This window comes from Centroberyx gerrardi, chromosome 20, assembly GCF_048128805.1.
Source record: "Centroberyx gerrardi isolate f3 chromosome 20, fCenGer3.hap1.cur.20231027, whole genome shotgun sequence".
Classification (NCBI taxonomy): domain Eukaryota; kingdom Metazoa; phylum Chordata; class Actinopteri; order Beryciformes; family Berycidae; genus Centroberyx; species Centroberyx gerrardi.
In genome coordinates this window covers 10412285-10431281 of record NC_136016.1, presented here as the reverse complement: position 1 = coordinate 10431281, position 18997 = coordinate 10412285, and the positions used below count along the sequence as shown (strand labels likewise).

General features: G+C 44.3%; 1 protein-coding gene across 1 annotated transcript in view; it reads right to left on the bottom strand.

Moving 5' to 3' along the window:
- sdk2b (sidekick cell adhesion molecule 2b) overlaps positions 1-18997 on the bottom strand; it is a 238338-nt gene that overhangs the window by 31026 nt on the left and 188315 nt on the right. The window contains exons 9-22 of the mRNA XM_078290678.1: positions 18834-18917; positions 18176-18370; positions 15494-15610; positions 14966-15133; positions 14005-14107; positions 11352-11528; positions 10127-10263; positions 9238-9385; positions 7688-7828; positions 5980-6161; positions 4725-4840; positions 3328-3523; positions 2759-2857; positions 1816-2007 (exon numbers count right to left, since the gene is read on the bottom strand). Coding sequence (XP_078146804.1) covers positions 1816-2007; positions 2759-2857; positions 3328-3523; positions 4725-4840; positions 5980-6161; positions 7688-7828; positions 9238-9385; positions 10127-10263; positions 11352-11528; positions 14005-14107; positions 14966-15133; positions 15494-15610; positions 18176-18370; positions 18834-18917 — 2055 coding nt within the window. The remainder of the gene's footprint in view (positions 1-1815; positions 2008-2758; positions 2858-3327; positions 3524-4724; positions 4841-5979; positions 6162-7687; positions 7829-9237; positions 9386-10126; positions 10264-11351; positions 11529-14004; positions 14108-14965; positions 15134-15493; positions 15611-18175; positions 18371-18833; positions 18918-18997) is intronic.

Here is an 18997-nt window from a genome sequence, read left to right as displayed (position 1 = left end):
AGACAGGTAGAGAAAGATGGAGAGAAAAAACGATGACTGAGGTAGCAGATACTCTAGAACCTCTGACTTATGGTCAGATGTGCATTTTCAAGTTTCGAAGTTCAGTTTGTCATTGGTATTTGTATTTTGTTTGCCCACATCTCTCACACTTTGATTCTTGGGTATAGAGGTTGCTTGGGAAAATGTATCTACTACAGCGCTCTCTTGTGGCGGAATAGATACTGCACACAAAAGAAGTTAACAGGGATCCCACTTAATTCTCTCCCTTGTGCTCCAAACTTCAGCTAAGACAGCACAAGCAGATTAGATTTGGGGAAGATGCTTACACACAATACCCAGACAGAGACAATGCCATGAATGTCAATTACATTGCAGTTATCTGGAGATATGATTCAATCTGATATCCTACTGTTTACACTTGAACTGAGTAAACAATAAGAATGGATTACTCCCTGCAAATCCTGTAGGGAAAACAACTCTGAAAATGGCAAATTCAAAAAACAATGGGAGGCCGTTTTTGTGTATGTGAGTGCGTGTGTGTGTGTGTGTATGTGTGTCTCTGTCTAGGCAGGTATGTGTGAGAATGTGCAAATGTAAAAAATATTTCATTCTTCATCTTCTTTCCCCATCGCTTCCCTCGAGGTAAACATTCAATTCACCATTACATATCCCCGTTCCAATGCACAATATAGTTTACATAAATCCTAGTTATGAAGATATGAATGTCAAACCGTGACATAGTGTGGACAGTGGCCTAATATTATCAAGATATAATCGCTCCCATGGGCACAGTAACCAATGTTCTATTCCAGATTGCTTAAATGCGGGTCTATTCAACCCTAATGAAATGCACAGATTATACGCCTCATAGTAAAATCCGCACCTCTAAATCATTTGCATGACTGGTAATCCAACCATAAGCTTTTAGCAAGATCTCTGGGGTAGAGTTGCAGGCACATAGGCAGTATCTTTATACATACAGTGGGATTAATCACCATTCAGGGGACTATAACCACTGCTCTATAGCCTACTCTCAATATTACATCTTTTTATTTGACAGGTTTCACAGACATATAGGCTCTAGTGTTGAGTGCTGCTATAATAATTGACTGTGGCTATTGTATTTCTATTATGCAGTTTAGCATGCTTTTAATATGAAATCGTTAAAAATCCTCATGGGGACTCTTATTTTTTGGGGCTGAACTGTGTATTGGTCTGCTTCAGTCGCCCTGCTGAATGCCTTGCTATTGGCTGGTTGAGTGTCTGTGTAGTTTATGGTTCTGTCCCAGCTTCAGCTGACTGGGGTCCGATTTCATTGTGTCTGGCGCCAGACAACACAGGGTGTGTTCACTAAGTTAGACGTGAAACCGTAAATCTGCAGGTTCACAAAGGTGCACACTGACTGGAAGGGGATGTTCAATATAAGCTAACACCCATTCAGTGGATGGGAATAGGGAAAGAGAGCAAAGCAAAGTTGCAAATACAAATGCACAACATTGGATTGTGGAATGTTTTAGTGCAACATTTTGGTTCTGCTTGCTGCTCCAGATTTAGTCTAAATTACGTTGCTCCACACATATTTAGAGGCAGTAATAGTAGGGTTTCTCTGAGCACCTGATGTTGAAAAATTGCCTGGCACGGCAAGTATGGTGCTTAATTAGCTCTAAATATTTTGTAGCGCGAGTTTAGCCTGTGGAGTTGGATAATGTGATTTTGCAAGCATTTGCATTTGTAGGTGCTATGTAAAGCTTATGCTCATGCTTATGTCTTTGCTGCGGGTCAATATCTTTACAGCAGGTTAATATGTCGACTGACCTGGCGGGACGCCGGAGGAGATGGTGGAGGACGACAGCTGGCCCTGGCCTTTGGAAGTCATGCCTGCCACCTCGATGGTGTAGGTGGTGAGAGCGGTGAGTCCGGTGACCCTGTACTCCAAGGTGACGTTTGGCAGGTAGTGGGTTACCCTGGTGTTGGTCCGGTTGAATTCCTCCCAGGAAATACGGTAGCCTGGAAGGCAGGAGAGATCAATAGACCGAGAATCCTCTATGGGAAAATAAGTGTCTTTGGAAAACTACAGCATTTTTTCTACAATAGTGACTCTCAGCTTGTGTGCTACGGCTCAAGCTAACAGAAATATTAAATTAACTTCATCAAAAATCGAATATAGCAAATTAAATCAGCCTGTGATTATACCCCCCCACCCACACACCACTCGCCCTCTCAAAGTTAATGCAATTTGCTTCTTGGCCAGCAGCTCTTTTCATATGATTACATAAGGCTTTAGGTAACATTTCTTACCAATCTATAATTAGGTATGGCTTGAGAGTGTGTCTCCTGGGAGTGTGCAGCACATTATAAAGGCTGAGAAAAACTGCAGTACAGCATGTTGATAATTCTTAAAGTTTGTGAATATATGAATATTAATGTCGCTGATGGTTGTGCTGCACTCAGAGTTTGTACTGACTGATGTCTGAGTATTATGTAGCTGTCTTGAAGTGTACCCACTCTGAGAGCTTCAACTGCAGAGTGGGGCCAAGAAGTTGTAAAAAGAAATGCAGGAACTCTAAGAATGTCTTCCACTCTTAGTTCCACTCGATGATTCATCTACCTTTGATTGCACGTCTTGGCTACCTTGGCCTTGCGTTGTGTGAGTGGTCACTTTATACGCAGCACTGACATAGACCACGTCGGACGAGCTGCACTTTCTTCACCCTGCTTAACCCCGCTTTACTGAGTATAGAGCGAGGTAAGGATGTACCTGTGAGAACTCCATTCTTCTCGCTTGGCTCCCTCCAGCTGACTTTGAGTGAGGTGTCCAGGATCTCAGTGAAACTCAGGTGACCCACAGCGCCGGGGGCTGGACAGGGAACAAGAAGACTGATGAGCTAATACAATGGGAAATCAAGCCAGCACTACATTCCACACATAAGCTCATTCATAATTGGTTGACATACCCAAAATAGCCACAAAACTATGGCAGCATTTGCACTGAAAAGGTGTTTATAAAGAAATCAGCAAAAGCATGGCTGATGACAAGTTGATGCCAATTAGATTTTTTTAAAGCTGAACCAATAATCTCTAAGAAAACGGATCCCAATTATGGCGATCCCATCTGGAGCCAGAATGTACTGGTTCATTAGCACTTCCGCACAACTCAGTTCCGCATGAATAATAGATCTGGCCTAGTGGAAGTGTTACTGCGGGACGCTGATGTCCACTCATCACCATGGGAGAAGGCTGTGAAAGAAAAGGGTGGGGGGTGGGGGTATGGGAGGACATAGAGGGAAAAAACAGAGAGCTAGAGAGAGAGAGAGAGAGATCACTTACTGTCCTCATGTGTCCTCAGGCCTTTGGGTGGGCTTCGGGGGCCGTCTCCTGGCGTGGTGAAACACAGCACAGACGTGAAGTACTCTGTGAACTTCTTCAGACCTGTCACATAGCCCACATGAACGCTGTCCTGGAAGTTCGGTCGCGCCGTCACCATGGCAACCTCCTCTTCTTGTCCCGGCTCCCAGGCCAGCAACTAAACAACAAAACAAAACAAACAAAAAAAAAAGGCGAATAAGAGGGAAATGCATCCAGACAGCCGAAAAGAAAGCAGTAATAGTGTTTCTCTAATCATTCTCGCGCATTTATTCTCTCAAAACAAACAGTAGACTCTCTCCTGTAGCGCCGAGCCACGCTGGGGAGTCATTTGGCATCACAGCGTTCAGAAATATTATTGAGAAAGATACTCTGAAGAGATTTTTGTCTGGGAGGGAAGGGCTGGGGGGCAGATTTGAACGGCTCCGCAGAGACAGGGAGGGAGGGAGGGGAAAAGAGAGAGTTTGAGCTCAAGTGAGACACGATAGCATCCCATATGGCATGTTGATTGCACACCCTACAGCATCTACAAGTGGGAGTCGGAACTTGGATTGACCAATTAGGTGCTTAGGTAATTAGTCCCCAGAGCACGCCTACTGGGTTTATTTCTAGTTCCCAGAGAGGTGGTGGCACTTCCTGGGAAAGTGAAGGGTTGGCAACAGGATGTCATGCCTGACATGGCATGACATCCAGCATGGATGGATGCCTGACTGTCTGACACTCTTTCCCTGTCTCTCACTCTGCCCACTCTCTCTATTTCCTTTCACACTCTCTCCTTCCCTCTTTCTCACTCTCCCCATGTGCCTCCCCCCTCTCTGTCTCTCTTGCTCTCCCTTGTTCTCCCTGCCCTGTAGTCTCTCTCCTGGGGAAAATCCTGTATTTAACATTCAGAGTGAGTTTGTACGGTGACCCCGACTGCCAGCTGAGTACGGCCTGCCGAGAGACACACTTAAAAAAAAAAAAAAAAAAAAAATGACATCATTCACTCTAAACATAGTCAAAGGGAAAATAGCACTACATAACGGATGCGGCTTTACGATTCCCTGTGGGCTAGATACACGAGAGACAGAGAGACGGACGACATTCAAGTGCCCATGACAAAATAATGAAGACATTCATCATTGCGTGCGCACACGTTCACTGTAAAATATATGAAAAATGGTTGCAAGATAAAGAGAATGACCTCAGACTGACAAATGGATGAACAAAGCCCATCGTTCACAATGGCACCAAATATCTTTCGCCCCTTGGCTTCTCTCTGCTTCTTGCTACACGGGATGTGTGATCCTACAAGTTCAGCTCTGACAGTTCTGTCAATGGATGTGATGGCTGCTGGTGACGGCGCTGCGGTGGCTACTGACCTTGTAGCCCTGGTTGATGCCGTTGATGAACTGAGGGTTAGGGGCCATCCAGGTGAAACGGATGGTCGTCGAGTTAACCGGCTCCGCCTGGACGTTGCCGGGGGCGATGGTGGGCACTGGGACAGAGGGAGGGAGGGAGGGAAGGAGACAGGGGGAGGAGAGAGTGAGGGGAAGGGAAAGAGAAAGAGTAAGGAAGAAGGGAGAGATAGCAAAGCAAAGCAGAGATGTCAGAGCACCTTTCAGTCGGCTGCTGGAAGTCTGCCTGCGTCTATTTTGATGTCGGTATTGATCGCTGCTGCACAGGTCACAGACAGATCACTCTGTCTCTTTCTGATGAGACGTACACCCAGGACCAGGGACAGGTTGCTGTCTGTGGCTTAACATGTGACTCTGTGAGCTGCTTGTGGATTTTAGGAAGATGTCACACCACACAGCAGAATTAATAGGAATACACTTTAATCAAATTGCCCTTCGGGGGGATTAATAAAGTTGTATTGTACAGTTGGGCGACCAGTTATCATTGGATTTTGGTGAATGCTTTCACACGCAGATGTATAAACACATCCACCAAGCAGCGGAATTTCCTGCTTCAACACTGTACTTGCCGTGTATTGACTTCCTGCCTTATTCATCATACATGAATCATAGAATAAATATCAGTGCAGACTCATTGAAAATGACACAATCATTACTGAAGAAAAACATACTCTGCATATCATCTTTCGTCTTGGTATGATGGACAAGCCAAAGAATCAATAAAGAATGAGTCTGCTTTTGTGTGTGGAGGTTTGTGACCTTTTGAGCTTTACAGTATTGTTTCATAACACTAAAGGTTTCTATTTTCCCCGATGCTTACAGTTAGCATATTTATCACAATAAAGATTCCAAGTAAGAACAGTAAGAATCAAACCTGGAACCAAGGTAATGATGGCACAATTAACCGTCTCCTATATCTTCCTCCTTTGTCTGAAAATGTGCCCATGTTATGCAAAAAGCTCTCTTTTCTTTGCATAGCTCTTCTCTATCAGCCATTCTTTTGTCACAGAAATAGTTGTTCCATCTGTTGTCAAGGTGCTGTGGCTTTAACCCTTGCACTCCTTACTAACTATGAAATTACGCTTTTTCTACTGTAGCACTCATTGTAAGTCAATCTGGATCCATAAATCAGTAAAATCTGGAAAAACGTATCCCCCAGTCACTGCTACAACGGGCAAATGAAAACATAGATGGGGGAAATGTTGGTATGTGCGCTCACCTCCCTGCAGCGTCCACTCTGTGACCTTGTGACTGAAGGTGCCCAGACCGGCCCCATTGTAGGCAGCCACTTCAATCTCATAATTGGTCCAGATGATGAGGTCCTCCAGGAGCAGGTTGGTGACGTCTGGGTTGGAAATGTTCTTGGACTGGTAGTCCACAGGCAGCCCCGTGAGACGGTACCTGACATACAGATACACTAACTCTTAATGCTGGAATAAGTGCATTAGAAACCTAGTGTGGGTTAGGGTTAGAGTGTTTGCTGTGATGTATGCGTGCTGAATTTGAAATTGTAGTTTATGGAGGAAAAAGAGATACAGAAGTGGAGAGAACGAAGCTAGAGATTAATACGCTGCCTTGTTTTTTTTTGGTCGTGACAATCCATTACTCTATAAAAAAAATTATTTATGACTCACTCTGGGTCACTTAGTTAAATTGTAGTATGATATATTTATTGTGATATATTTGGGGAGGCATGGTGGCCTAGAGGTTAGTCCTTCAACTGGATGACTCAGGCTCAAGCCTCTGTATTGGCAAGCATCCGGCCTGCTGAAGTGTCCTTGAGCAAGACATTGCAGGAGCGTCACTGTAGGTGAACCTGAACTCTGCGTGCAAAAAGAGAATTTCCCTCCAGGGACCAATACAGTATCATTATGAATAATCAGTCATTTGATTAATGGTATTGTCTTAGCCAGTGTGACCGCTTGTACGTGCTTCACTGAAATCAACTTTAATTTACCATACTGGAGGAAATCAATAAGTATTTGGCCACGCACTGCCAGTTCAGAGCAACAGAATGCTTTGTTGGTCCAGTCATGACGCGCAGTACACTGGGACTACAGCAAGGGGGAGATAAAGCACCAGCCAACCGCAGCCATTAAAACAACAGTCGGTGACAGCATTGACTGTTGTCTGCAGAACACCTGCTGTTTCATTTAGGTGTAATGAATAACAAGACGACAGAAAACCAAACTAATAACATGTTTACAGGGTTTACAGTCGGTTTGGCATATTGCTGACTCTACCTGTTAGAATATGCAGTGCTCTGTCAGAGTCAGAGCAGTCTTTACATTTTCACTGAGACTGAATGAAATTAAAATGCAGCGGTGGTAATTGACACTGCCAGGGGCTTTCACTAAAACATATTAGCACTATGTATATGTGACAACGCACAGTAGTATGTGACAGTGTATCTATAGCATTCTTTACACGTACTGTATAAGGGGGTGTATGGCATTTTCACTTTTTTATTTATCTTCACATTTCTGTACATTTCCTCAGCCAGGCAGGTCAATTAAGTGGTGGTGGTTGGGTGTGTGTGTGTGTGGGGGGGGGGGAGGTGTAAATAAAAAGAAAATCAATCACAACTGCAGACAAAAAAACACAGCCATGATAAATGGGCAAACACAGCGCCTTGCAGAGCGACTCTGCAGCCACTGAGCATCTACACAGAGTCAACATTTGGCTAGATTCAATTCTCAAAGGGTGAAACATGCGCCTCTATCTTTCCCATTGTAGACAAAACCTGGACACTGACACGCTCCCCTCGCAAGAGCTGTTTTGAGTGTAGCAGGTCATAGGTCAGCCTCACGCTGGACAAAATGGAGTGTTTGCGGTGTAGCTTCTGTGTTAACAGTTAAAATAAATGGTAAGCAGTGGACGGGGGTCAGTGCGGGGCGTGTACGGGGCGGGCGGACAGGGGGTCTTACCGGACGCTGTAGCCCCGGAGGATGCCGTTCTGGTGGCTCTCCGGTGGAGGCTGCCACTGGATCATGATGGACTGGTTGGTTCGACCGCTGGCAATGACGTTCTGAGGGGCAGCGCTGGGGGGCTCCTCAGGGAGAGAGACACTGCAGAACACACACACACACACACACAGAAATATGTAGAGAGAGGGAACTGAGACAAGGGACTAAAGGAACTTTTCCTGTCCTGCAGTCATCGTCAACACAGAGATTTGGTTTATTTCAAGGCAAAATATGAAGCTTTGAAATGGACTCAGTGTTTGTATCCAACAGATAGCTCAAATGAAGCATAGCAATTTGAAGTTGAGTACCACAGTATAGTTTCAACTGAAATAGTTGCTGTTCATTTCAGTGTGCTCTCCCTTTCTTTTTCTCTCTCTCGCAACTGTTTCTTCGCCTTTGTTAAAAAATGACACCGTTGCTTTAATGCCATTATTCTCTAATATAGTGCTATATCTCTGTTGCCCACCCTGACAGAGTGAGCTAATACCACAGCGGAGAAAGTCATAGGATACTAAATCAATTCAGCCACATAAAATCTATATGCTTACCCTGACAAAAAACCCTGAGCGCCCGGGGAGAGGATGCGCATGAGCGATGGGAGCGAGATCAATGGCTGCGACTTAGGATCAAACAGCGTCACAAAGTGCTCGGTGCCAGCCCCCTGCACACACGGGCGGGAGCCCCCCGTGGCTCTCCTCCGGCTAGGGGAGCTGGCAGTGTGAGCTAGCGTGACAGACTGGTGGAGGGAGGGATGAGGGATGGAGGAGGGAGGGAGGTACTGTAAGTTATGTGAGGCCACAGAGAGGCCAGACCTGATCTCCCCTCACACCTAAATCCCTCTTTCAGCTTTCAGAATGAGGGAGTGTTGTGTGTGTGTGAATGTGCGTCCGCATGTGTGTGTGTGTGTGTGTTTGCTAGGCTTACACATATATCCCTCTTCACTGATAAGCACACATAAGATGAACACCCTGGGGTGAGGGGATCAGTCAAACTGGTTGTCTAGGAAACAGATTGCCTTATCAAACTGTATTATTAACTTGTAACCATAAAGTTCTGGCCCAGATTTTTTTTTTTTTTCACATTACTAACATTTCTCCTTCCTATTTCCAATTATACTATCTAACAGCGCACCACAGTTTCATTGGCCAATTTTTCTGGCGAATTTGAAACCAGTGAAATGGGTCATGAGTCTGTCTCCACTGCTTCCACACATTAAAAAAGTAATATTTTTTCATTAACCTGGGTCCCAGGAAGAGAGTCTAAATATTGCTAGAAGGTAGTGTATGCACATCCTTACCAGGCTGTCTGGTGCAAAAGACCATGAAATAGAAAAAAAAAAAAAAAGATTCCTCCACAAAAAGAAGCTGAAACAATTTTGCATGACTTGGTTAAGTGGGGCGAATAAACCTGGTATAGTGTTAATATGGGATGGCAGGAATGGAAAGTGTGTGGATAGGGGGGGGGGTGTGGATGGTAAATTCTAGGACCAGATTGCGTGATATCCAGCTCACCGGTCGGTCTCCTTGCTGAACTGTCCCTTGCCCACATCATTAACGGCACAGAGGCGGAACTGATAGGAGCGGGCGGGGATCAAGCCGTTGACCGTCACTGCTGTGGACTCAGGCTCGATGTTGGCCAGCAGGATGGCCCAGGGAGCATCTGGAGGAGAGAACATCCGGACTGAAAGGGTTTCACTCTAAAACATATCTTCCTGGCTCCAAAATGCTACATGTCCATCGCTCATGACTTGAGAAACACTTCAACATCCTTTAAAATCTCAGTTCTGCAAGTAAAGCGTTCAACTTTGCTAACAATTTTCCTTAAGATTTTTAAATTCAAACTCATCAAATAATCATGCTAGGGAGGAAGAGAGAGGCGAAATAGAAAAGTAAGACCTGCACACAACAAGCCTCCAAGGGTTCTGCAGTGCTGCAACTTAAGTAGAACACGCTCCTCAAAATAAATTAATGCTAACTGAAAAATTGTTAAGTAGTAGAGTGTAGGGTAGAGTACGTATCCCACTTAAGATTAAAAGCAATAATGGGCTTTCTTAATTGATCGTGCTCCTATTTCTTCTAGAGGCTAGATTCTTTGCTGTAAATTTTTCCTTCCTTTCCACCTAGGGAAAAAAACAAGACACCATAGAGGCCTGCCTCCTGGAAAGAAAAAAAATCTTTCTAAACAACCAACACTTAAATTCTCTTTTTCACTCATTGCAGCAATATTGATCCCAAGAGCCTGGTTCACTCGGTCCCAAACTCAACTCGTCATAAATAATGCATCGATGCGAAAGTTGTGTACACAGACGCAAAAGAGCGCCTGCAGATAAAGCATGGAAGGTAGGGAGAGACGCGATAGACGGATCCGTGACTGGATGTCGCTCGGCGGGGAGTGACTTACTGTTCTCGGAAACCTCCAGGATGTAGCGTATGAGGGGACTGTTGCCATCAAACGGCTTGGCCCAGGTCAAGTTGATGGCTCTCTTTTCTGATGTGCTCAGCACCGCTGCGGGGTTCTCCGGGGCATGGGGCAGCTGCCTGCAGGGAACGACGGGACAACTTAGACAAACAAAGAACGCCTCCTATCAAAGCGAGCCCTCCGCGGGGGCTGGGGTGTTACTCAGCAGTTTGCTCCTTTCACCGAATGTCCGCGGTACGAATTTGAAGTGAAGTGTTTGTTTTTAAAAGAGAGATCAGATAGGTGATGAAATACAGAGAGACAAGACAGTAAGATGGTTTTTTTTGTCAAGATGGACGGACAGGCAAACAGAAAGAGACAGATATCACCTAGAGTGGGGAATGGATTGAAAGAGCTAAGGAGATAGATATGGAGCAAACACGCAGAGAAAGACATGAATAAATGAAGCCAGAGCTGGGGATCATTAATTCATTCCACCATAAATTCAGATAAACAGACAGACAGACAGATCGATAGATGAACTGTATAGTAATGAAGAGATAGACAGTAACTCGGTCAAAAGGCAGCCAGCCAGCCAGACTTAGATAGATAGGCAGACAAAGAAAGAGACTGATATGCAGACAATCAGTCAGTCAGTCTGACAAACAGAAAGTTAGATGTCTCATTCATATTCAATTTACTCTCGCTTCTGCTGCAGTGACTCACTCTGTGCCAAACTACAACAGAAGAAGCAGGCAGAGTTACGGAGAAAGAGAAGATTCGAGATGACAAAAGCGGCAGAGAAGAATGTGTGTGTGTGTATGTTGCATTATAGACAGGTAGGGAATGAGAGAGAGAGGTGTGTGGGGGGGGTAGGGGTAGGGAGGTGTGTGTGGGGGCGTCCCTTGGGGCTGGAAGTGTGTCAGGGGAGAATGAGGACAGGAGAGGTGAGGAAGAACAAGTGTCATTTAAGTGAAAATGAGTCAGAGGTGTCAATAAGAAAAAGGCTGGAGACAGACTGGAATGGCAGAGAAAGGTGGGCGGTGAGAATTGTGTGTGTGTCCGTCAGGGTCTTGTGTGTGTGCACATGTATGCGTGTGTGTGTGTGTGCATGTGTGTCTTTAGCTGTTACAAAGAACATGTTCACTGTGAAAAAAAAAAAAAAAGCATGCGAGAGATAAAAGTAGAAACGGCAGCGGCGGTGGTGGTGGGGTGGGGGGGGTCTTACCTGACGCGGAGGTGGGCGCTGCGGGAGTCGTTGCCGCCGACGGAGGTGACCCTGCACGTGTACGTCCCGATGTCGCCCGACCAGGTCTGGGAGATGTGCAGGGTGCCGTCCGTGTCCAGCCGCATGCGGGGGATGGACTGGGCATTGATCACGGAGCCCTCCTTCTCCCACACATGCCTGCAACACAAACGCTGGCTGTCATTACCATCAATCAGCCGACCTGTTGTCGATATCGCCCCCATCATCGCCAGCATTGTCGCCATCGTTGTCAATGTCATTATCATCATGCATCTTCATTCCATGCCATCAGTGACAGCGTTGAACATGTTGTGTACTTTATCAGTTTATTTATTTTGTTATTTATTTTCCTGAGCCACATTGGCTACAGCATGTTCACATGTACAGAGAATTCCCTTCTTAACCCGACTTGTCAGTTAACCTGGTCTGGGGTCGATGCTTGTAAACATATAACTGTTAGAATAACAGTAATAGTATTAGTAAGCTCATACTTACTAGATGCTATTACATTGACTAGATGCTGTGTTACTATTATCAGTGTTTTTTATTTGTTGTTTATTTTTGGGATCCGGCAAAGCACTTTGAGCTACTGTCCTTGCATGAAAGGTGCTCTATAAATAAAATGTATTATCATTATCATTATCATACTCTGATTATGTGAAACCCGGTTAAGATGCCTGGCTTATAAGCGGGTTACTGTCCTTTAGGGAACAATCATATAATGACATATATTGAAAAAATATAATGTGATATATTAACAAAACATTTGAATACATGGAAAGACTCCACATATATTTGGCAATACATGCCAATATATTGTCATTTTTCTTCAAAAATATATTACAAAATGTAATGACTGTACATCATCAATTTTAAACATTTTTTTTAAACATTGTGACAGGAATTTATCAATGCATAAATGAGTGGCACTTAATTTTGGTTTTCACCGTCAGAAACTTGCACAGCATTTTGGGTCCATTTTAAAGTCAGCAGTGCTAACTATTACAGTTACTACTGACAGAATTATTTATTTTCCCTGTACTAGAAGTAACCAAATATTGCTCAGTCAAATAGGGTAGCCGGGGGCTGCAAACAGAGTCCGTCTATCTGTGGGCAGCGCACCACAGGTGGACAGGAATATTCTGTTCACTGTTTTATTCATGGTTAACACGGAGACTCAATTGCAGGGTATCAAAGGATAATATAAACAGCTTAACCTGAATAAGACCTTAACTGGAGTTTGGCCAAGAGCTGAGCGACTCCGCGCATGCAAACGCAGCCGCAGACTGATGATGCTGATTCACCCTCTCCTCAATGTCAATGTCAGACACTCATATACGCAAACACATAAAGTAACATTACTTTATGGCCTGAGTGCATGAATGTTTGTGCGGCAGGTGTTTATCTAACAAATCTCTCTGCTGTTTCTCCTCTCATTTACATGACTCCAGCAATGTAGCAGTAAATGAAAATGTGATCGCCATAAGAATTAGTTATTTCCAGATTTCCAGAATAGTATTCATTTATGTTTAACGGTCTTTACCTTACTTTCATTAAACGTACATCATTTCGATACCACCTATTAGAATGTGTACTATGGTGTACGGATGTTTTAAATGGTGGGTTAACGCTTTCTGATATCAAAACGGTGCGTAAACTGAGGTTTAGGTGGGTTTTCCTTCCTCCACCACCACCCTGGAAAAATCTCTTCCTATTAGTGAGGTATTTCATCTTTCTCCCCTCTGTCTCTTCAAGCCCGGCATCAGAGCCGGCCTGCGTGCTTATCACAGCAGCTGACGCCTGCATATCAAACACCGGATTCGCACTCATCAAAACTGCGAGGCTCAAACGTATCATCAGACCGAGTCCTCTCATCTAAGTAGAAAGGGACAGAACGCTCTATTGATCGCTACTGATGTCGGCTGTTGACAAGCATGCAGTTCAATGAAACTCCTGCCGTGAGGACAGCGTGTCGCGCGGCTTGGACTGCAGTTTTGTGGTGAAGGTGTGTGATAGAGGCTTTCTGGGAGCGACACACACACACACGCATTCATACACACGCTAGTGTTGGTTGACAAACATGTTAAACAAGCGTACGTGGTTGCCCTTGTACCGAATGCATGTGTAGGCCACGTGTAGGGGAGGCAGCTTTGTGCGTGGATGCGGGGGGGTTTGCTGTGTGTGTGTTTGTGTGTGTGCGTGGGTGGGTGTGGGTGCGTGGGTTTGTAGATGAAACTTTAATGATTCCCGTGGGGAAACTGGGTCGTAGCAGCAGAATAATATATAAATAATAATAAGATAAATACTGAGTATTGAAGATAATGAGATAAATTACAACAGATAGATAAAAACCATGCGTATAAAAAACAGCAAGTAATAAATAAAGATGCAGCATCTTCATTGAGAGATTTACAGATTGAATCGGATGTGCAAGTGCGCATCTAGCTGGCTATTCGTCTTATCAGGTGTCCAGATGGGAGAACAAATCCACAGAAATGTGTCCAGATGTGCAAAAGAGATTTAGTATCCATGTGTTTGTGTATGTGAGTGCACGCTGCTGAGTATGGTTGTGTGTGTGTGTGTGTGTGTGTGTGTGTGTGTGTGTGTGGGTGTTGTGCGTGTGGATGTGTCTTACCTGACAGTTACACTGGGGTCATGCGTGACTCCACAAGTCAAAACAGCCTTAGTTCCTTTGATAACACTCTGGTCCTGGGGAGGGGTGGTAATCCGGGTGCGGGCTGGGGGGAGAGAGAGAGAGAGAGAGAGAGAGAGAGAGAGAGAGAGAGAGAGAGAGAGAGAGAGAAACACAAAAACAAAAGTGAGAATAGAAAACAGACAAGAAAATGTCCTCCCTGAGGAGAATACTGCCAGAAAAAAAAAAAAGAAAACATGAGAAACACATTTGGAAAAACTCATTTCAGTTGAAATGACTTGCTGCTGTTTTGTGTTTTTTTCCTTGATGGCTTCTTACAGAAAACACATCGGTGGTAATTCAAAACTTGCACACAAAAGAGTGCCTTTGTGTCTGTAAAAGGTGAGTTTGGCTTTATTTTTACATGGCATGACCTCGTTTCTCAAAATCTGCTAAGTAAACAAGCTTCTCGATATAACTCCACCTCCACTATCTCTATCGGAATTACCAGTAGAGTTCACATGAATGAGACAACAAAATGGCAAATACAACTCGGAAAGCCAGAAATTCATGCTGTAGGCTCTACCTTTACTAAAAACCTTAAAATAAAGATTTTGTGTCTGTCATTATTTAGATACTTCTGCTGGTATTGTGAGCTCAGGTCTACAATTTTTATTGGCCCAATGAACGCATCATTTTAAGGTGTAACACAAAAGTAACATAACGAGTAATGTAACTAATCACTTTTCTCCAGGAGTAAAAAGTAAAGTAATTCATTACTTTTAACAAAAGTAACAAATAATGTGTATTTTATTTTTCCAGTAACAACCCCAACACTGATTGCCACACAGCCATTCCAGTGGAATTCATGTCCGTACAGGTGAAGGATCACCTTGACATTTACAGCACATAACCAACTTCATACATATGTATGTGCCAGCTCCACCTGACCCGTCCCACTCACCCCACACCACCAGGTCGGCCGCGGCCTCGTCGATGCCTCGGGAGTTGCTGGCCATGCAGGTGTAGGTGCCGGCGTCGGAGATGTGCGAGGGGGAGATGAGCAGGCTGCCCGACTCCAGCAGGGTGAACCTGGGCAGCTGGACCGAACCGCTGGCCAGCACACGCTCCCCTTTAAAGACAGGGGGTGGGGAGAGGAAAATAGATAGGAAAGGAGAGACATAAAGTGAGAGAGAGGGAGGAAAGGTGGGAGAGACAGAAAAAAAAGAAACATGGAGGGAGGGAGATAGCGGGAAAAGATAAGGTAAAAAATTTAAGACAGTGTTTACTTGATCTGCTATTCTGATACTAACATGAAAAGCCTGATGCAGACCTAAAGTGTAATTGCAGTGTGGAGGAGGGGTAAATCCTGGTAAAGGCTTTATGTTAAGCCATGGTAAACTATTGCACCATGCATAATAGATGGCACACACCATAATCCCTAGATGTGTGTGTAAGTGTGTGTGTGTGTGTGTGTGTGTAAAAGAGAGACCTTTCTGCCAGGTGATAGCTGGTCTCGGGGCGCCGGAGGTCTCACAGTGCAGGATGACTGACATGCCGTCGATCACAGTGCTGTCGGAGGGTCCGGCTGTGATATTCGGGGCGATGCCTGAGGGGAGACACACACACACACACACACACACGTTCACGCGCACACACAAAGAGAGAGCGCAGCAGAGGTACAGTAAGAGAGAGGGTTACAGAGGTGAGAGAACAAACGTATCTATAGCAGAACTCTATTTCAAATGTATTTGTGGTCAGCATCAACCTGCTGCACCACAGTGTTTAGTCAATGCTTTGCCCTGCTAATTCTCTGCGGATTGACACACAGCCCTCACCTCTGTGCCGCCGCTCTCTACTGCCTCTCTATTCTTTGCGCCCAGAGAGATATAGGTAGAGGGAGAGATATACAGAAAGAAAAAGAGAGATAGAGAGAAAGAGAGAGAGACTGAGAGACAGACAGAGACAAGAAGAGGAGGGAACAGATAACTAGAACCCCTATTTGCGATATGCAATAAATCAAAGCCTTACAGGATGACAGAAAACGGTATCACTCCTAAAGGAAAAGGAGGAGAGAAAGAGGAGAAAGAGGAGTCTGGCACAGGAGGAGCGTTGACATCGGGAAACGGGGAGCAGGGAAGAAAAGAGAGGTAGAGAGATGAATGAGTTGAGAATAGGTGGACGATAAGATGGGATCTAGGAGGTGCGGAGAGAAGGAGGGAAGGCAGTGTCAGAGACGGAGAGATGGGGAGGAAGGGAGGGAGGAAGGGAGGTGGAGGGGTGGAGGTGAGGAGCAAGAGAGAATTTCATGAATTCTGATAACACGGTGCAGTGCGGAGGGAAGGCAGCAGAAATTGAGACAGAGTGAAGAAAATTAGATGTCAAAAACTTGCCAAACAGATGCACAGTGCGAGTAAAATTACCCATGATTTTCAAATCCCAGCAGTGACACATTCGCATTGCTCACAACACTCCAACCTCCAATCATTTTGGTGATTAGATTCGGTTATCTACTGCGGTATGGTTGGGTCTTGTTTTATGTAAATATTGAGTAAACTCAATCAATATGGGCCCAATTATAGATATATGGGGGTGCAGAGATTCATTCCAAAATGCGACATCCGCCATCATACTGTATGTTCTTAGTTACCTTTCCACTGAGGGAATGCAATCATCTGTATTTTTGAAAAATTAAATAATAAATATGACAATAATAATTTCTCCTCCCCAATGACTTACAGCATTATGGAATGAAAAACTTCATATATATAAATATGTTGAGAAAGAGGTGGGGAATATAAGTGTTGCTTGAAACCAGTGTGTGGCTTTGAATCCCAGCTCATGCAACGCTGTCACACTACTATAACACTAAAATCACACTATTTTCACACTGCTATCACTTTCCTACCCAACAAAAAAATACAAATCACTTCTCTCTCCACACTTTCCTGCCTAACATCAATGCAAAAAAAAGATCCTGTACAGTCCCACTGTGCATAAATACAGTCGAAACGGGGGGAAGGATGTAAGCGGAAAGAATACTTTTCTGTATTCTTTTCAATAAATACATCTTTGTCTTGTCCACTGCCGTATTTTGCTTTTTTTTTCCAGAAACAAATGGATGTCCATTGAAAACCACTTGTCTTAAACCACTAAAACGCTCCTTTTCTTCTCTCCCTGTGCTTCCAGGTTTGAACTACAATCCATTTCTGTATGGCAGCGATGTATAGTCTGAATATGAGAAGAGGATTGTGGGAGTTGTGTGAAAATTCACAGCTAAGGTGTGAAGATTCATAGGTACTATTACATTTTCAAAATCGTACAACTTTCATCATTCTATTAATTACATGCAGCTGAACAAAGAACAGCCGTGATTTGTAGAATATAGAAAATCAACAGCTATGAACTGTGAAGGTTTGAAAGAGCACAGGTGTAGAGGAGTGAAGTCTCACCCTCTGACTTCAGTTAGCTGTGTACGGTGCCATGACGATAGCACCATAGTTAAAGGCATACTGAGCAGGATTTCCCCCCTTGAAATAGCATAAACTCATCCATAAATTATCCTACTCAATCATTACTTATGGCCCATTGGTAGTCTGTGACTGTGTGTGTCTGCAGAGAGCCTGCCTTCTGCCTGGATTTTCCTCTTTCTGGCAGCGGGTGTGTCCGCCTGCAACCAAAACCACTGCTGAATTGTTGTATCTAAAAGCCACGCTGGCTACGGTACCGATCCCGAACTCTAATACAAACTGGAGTTCTGGCCAGAGCTAGTGTGGGTCGTGAGCTGGCAGCTAGCTACCGTTGTTGGCGTAGCTTTGTTGTAGTAGAAAAGCTGATAGCTAGCTAGCTAAGCTAACCAGCACCTACCTGTCAACAGAAAACAGGCCAACTCCTCTTCATACCCATCCTCTCCTCCAACACTCGCCGACGGGTGAAAGCCAACCCCAGGTTCACTCTCGTTTTGGAACTAGCCTTGTCTGCTTGATGTTTCTTCTCGCTGTACTTTTTTACTGTTTTTTTTTTACTGTTCTGGCAACCCCAGTGAGGAGGGGTCAACTTTGAAAGTTGTGTTTACAAGCCACAACCAGCAAAATCCTACTCTGAATGCCTTTAAAAAAAACACACAAAAACAACAAACACAGAAACTGGAAAAAAAAACAACTGTTGGACTTACTGGTGACAGCCAGGTAGGTGTTGGTCTGGACTTCTCCTGCCAGGTTCCTGGCGAAGCACTGGAACATCCCGGTGTCGTCCGGCAGAAGGCCGTTGACCTGCAGGCTGCCTCCCACCAGCACCCGGTACCTGGGTGTCTTCACTGGGCTGATGGGCACCGCATCCTTATACCACACAATGTCTGGCTGGGGCACTCCTGGAGAGAGAGAAGGGGTGATGGAGAGTGAGTCATACATATCACTTTTTATTTTTTATTCTAATTGTTTTTTTGTTTTTTTTACATTTTCAATATGCAATCACATTCATTCAAAAATGAAATGCAGTAAAAAGTATTCTTCACTTTAGTTAATTGGAAAATGCATTCCAATTATAATTCGATCAGCCTCATTAATTAATCATCCACTGGACAATTTGCACAAGGGTGATATTGGTCATGTAAATTGTAATTTCTATATACAGTTTCCTTATATTCTATAATTAACTACAGCAATGCATGAAGAAAGTATACTATTCTTCATGACATTCTCTGAAACCATTATCAAAGATTACTTCAATATGTGAGTAAAATGATGTAAATAAAGTGATTGCCTAATCTTTATTCTGATTACTCACACACACATAGATTGACACACACACACACACACACACACACCCCTCACCTCGTGCCTGACAGGGAATGTCCACCACCTTCTCCATCTCAGCTGTGATGTGTTTCTCTGGTTCCTTCACAAATTGTGGCGGTTCTGAGGGACAGAGTGGAAGAGAAAGACAGGATAAGGTGAAAAAATAAGAGGCAGGATTACAGTAATCTCATTGCAAAATT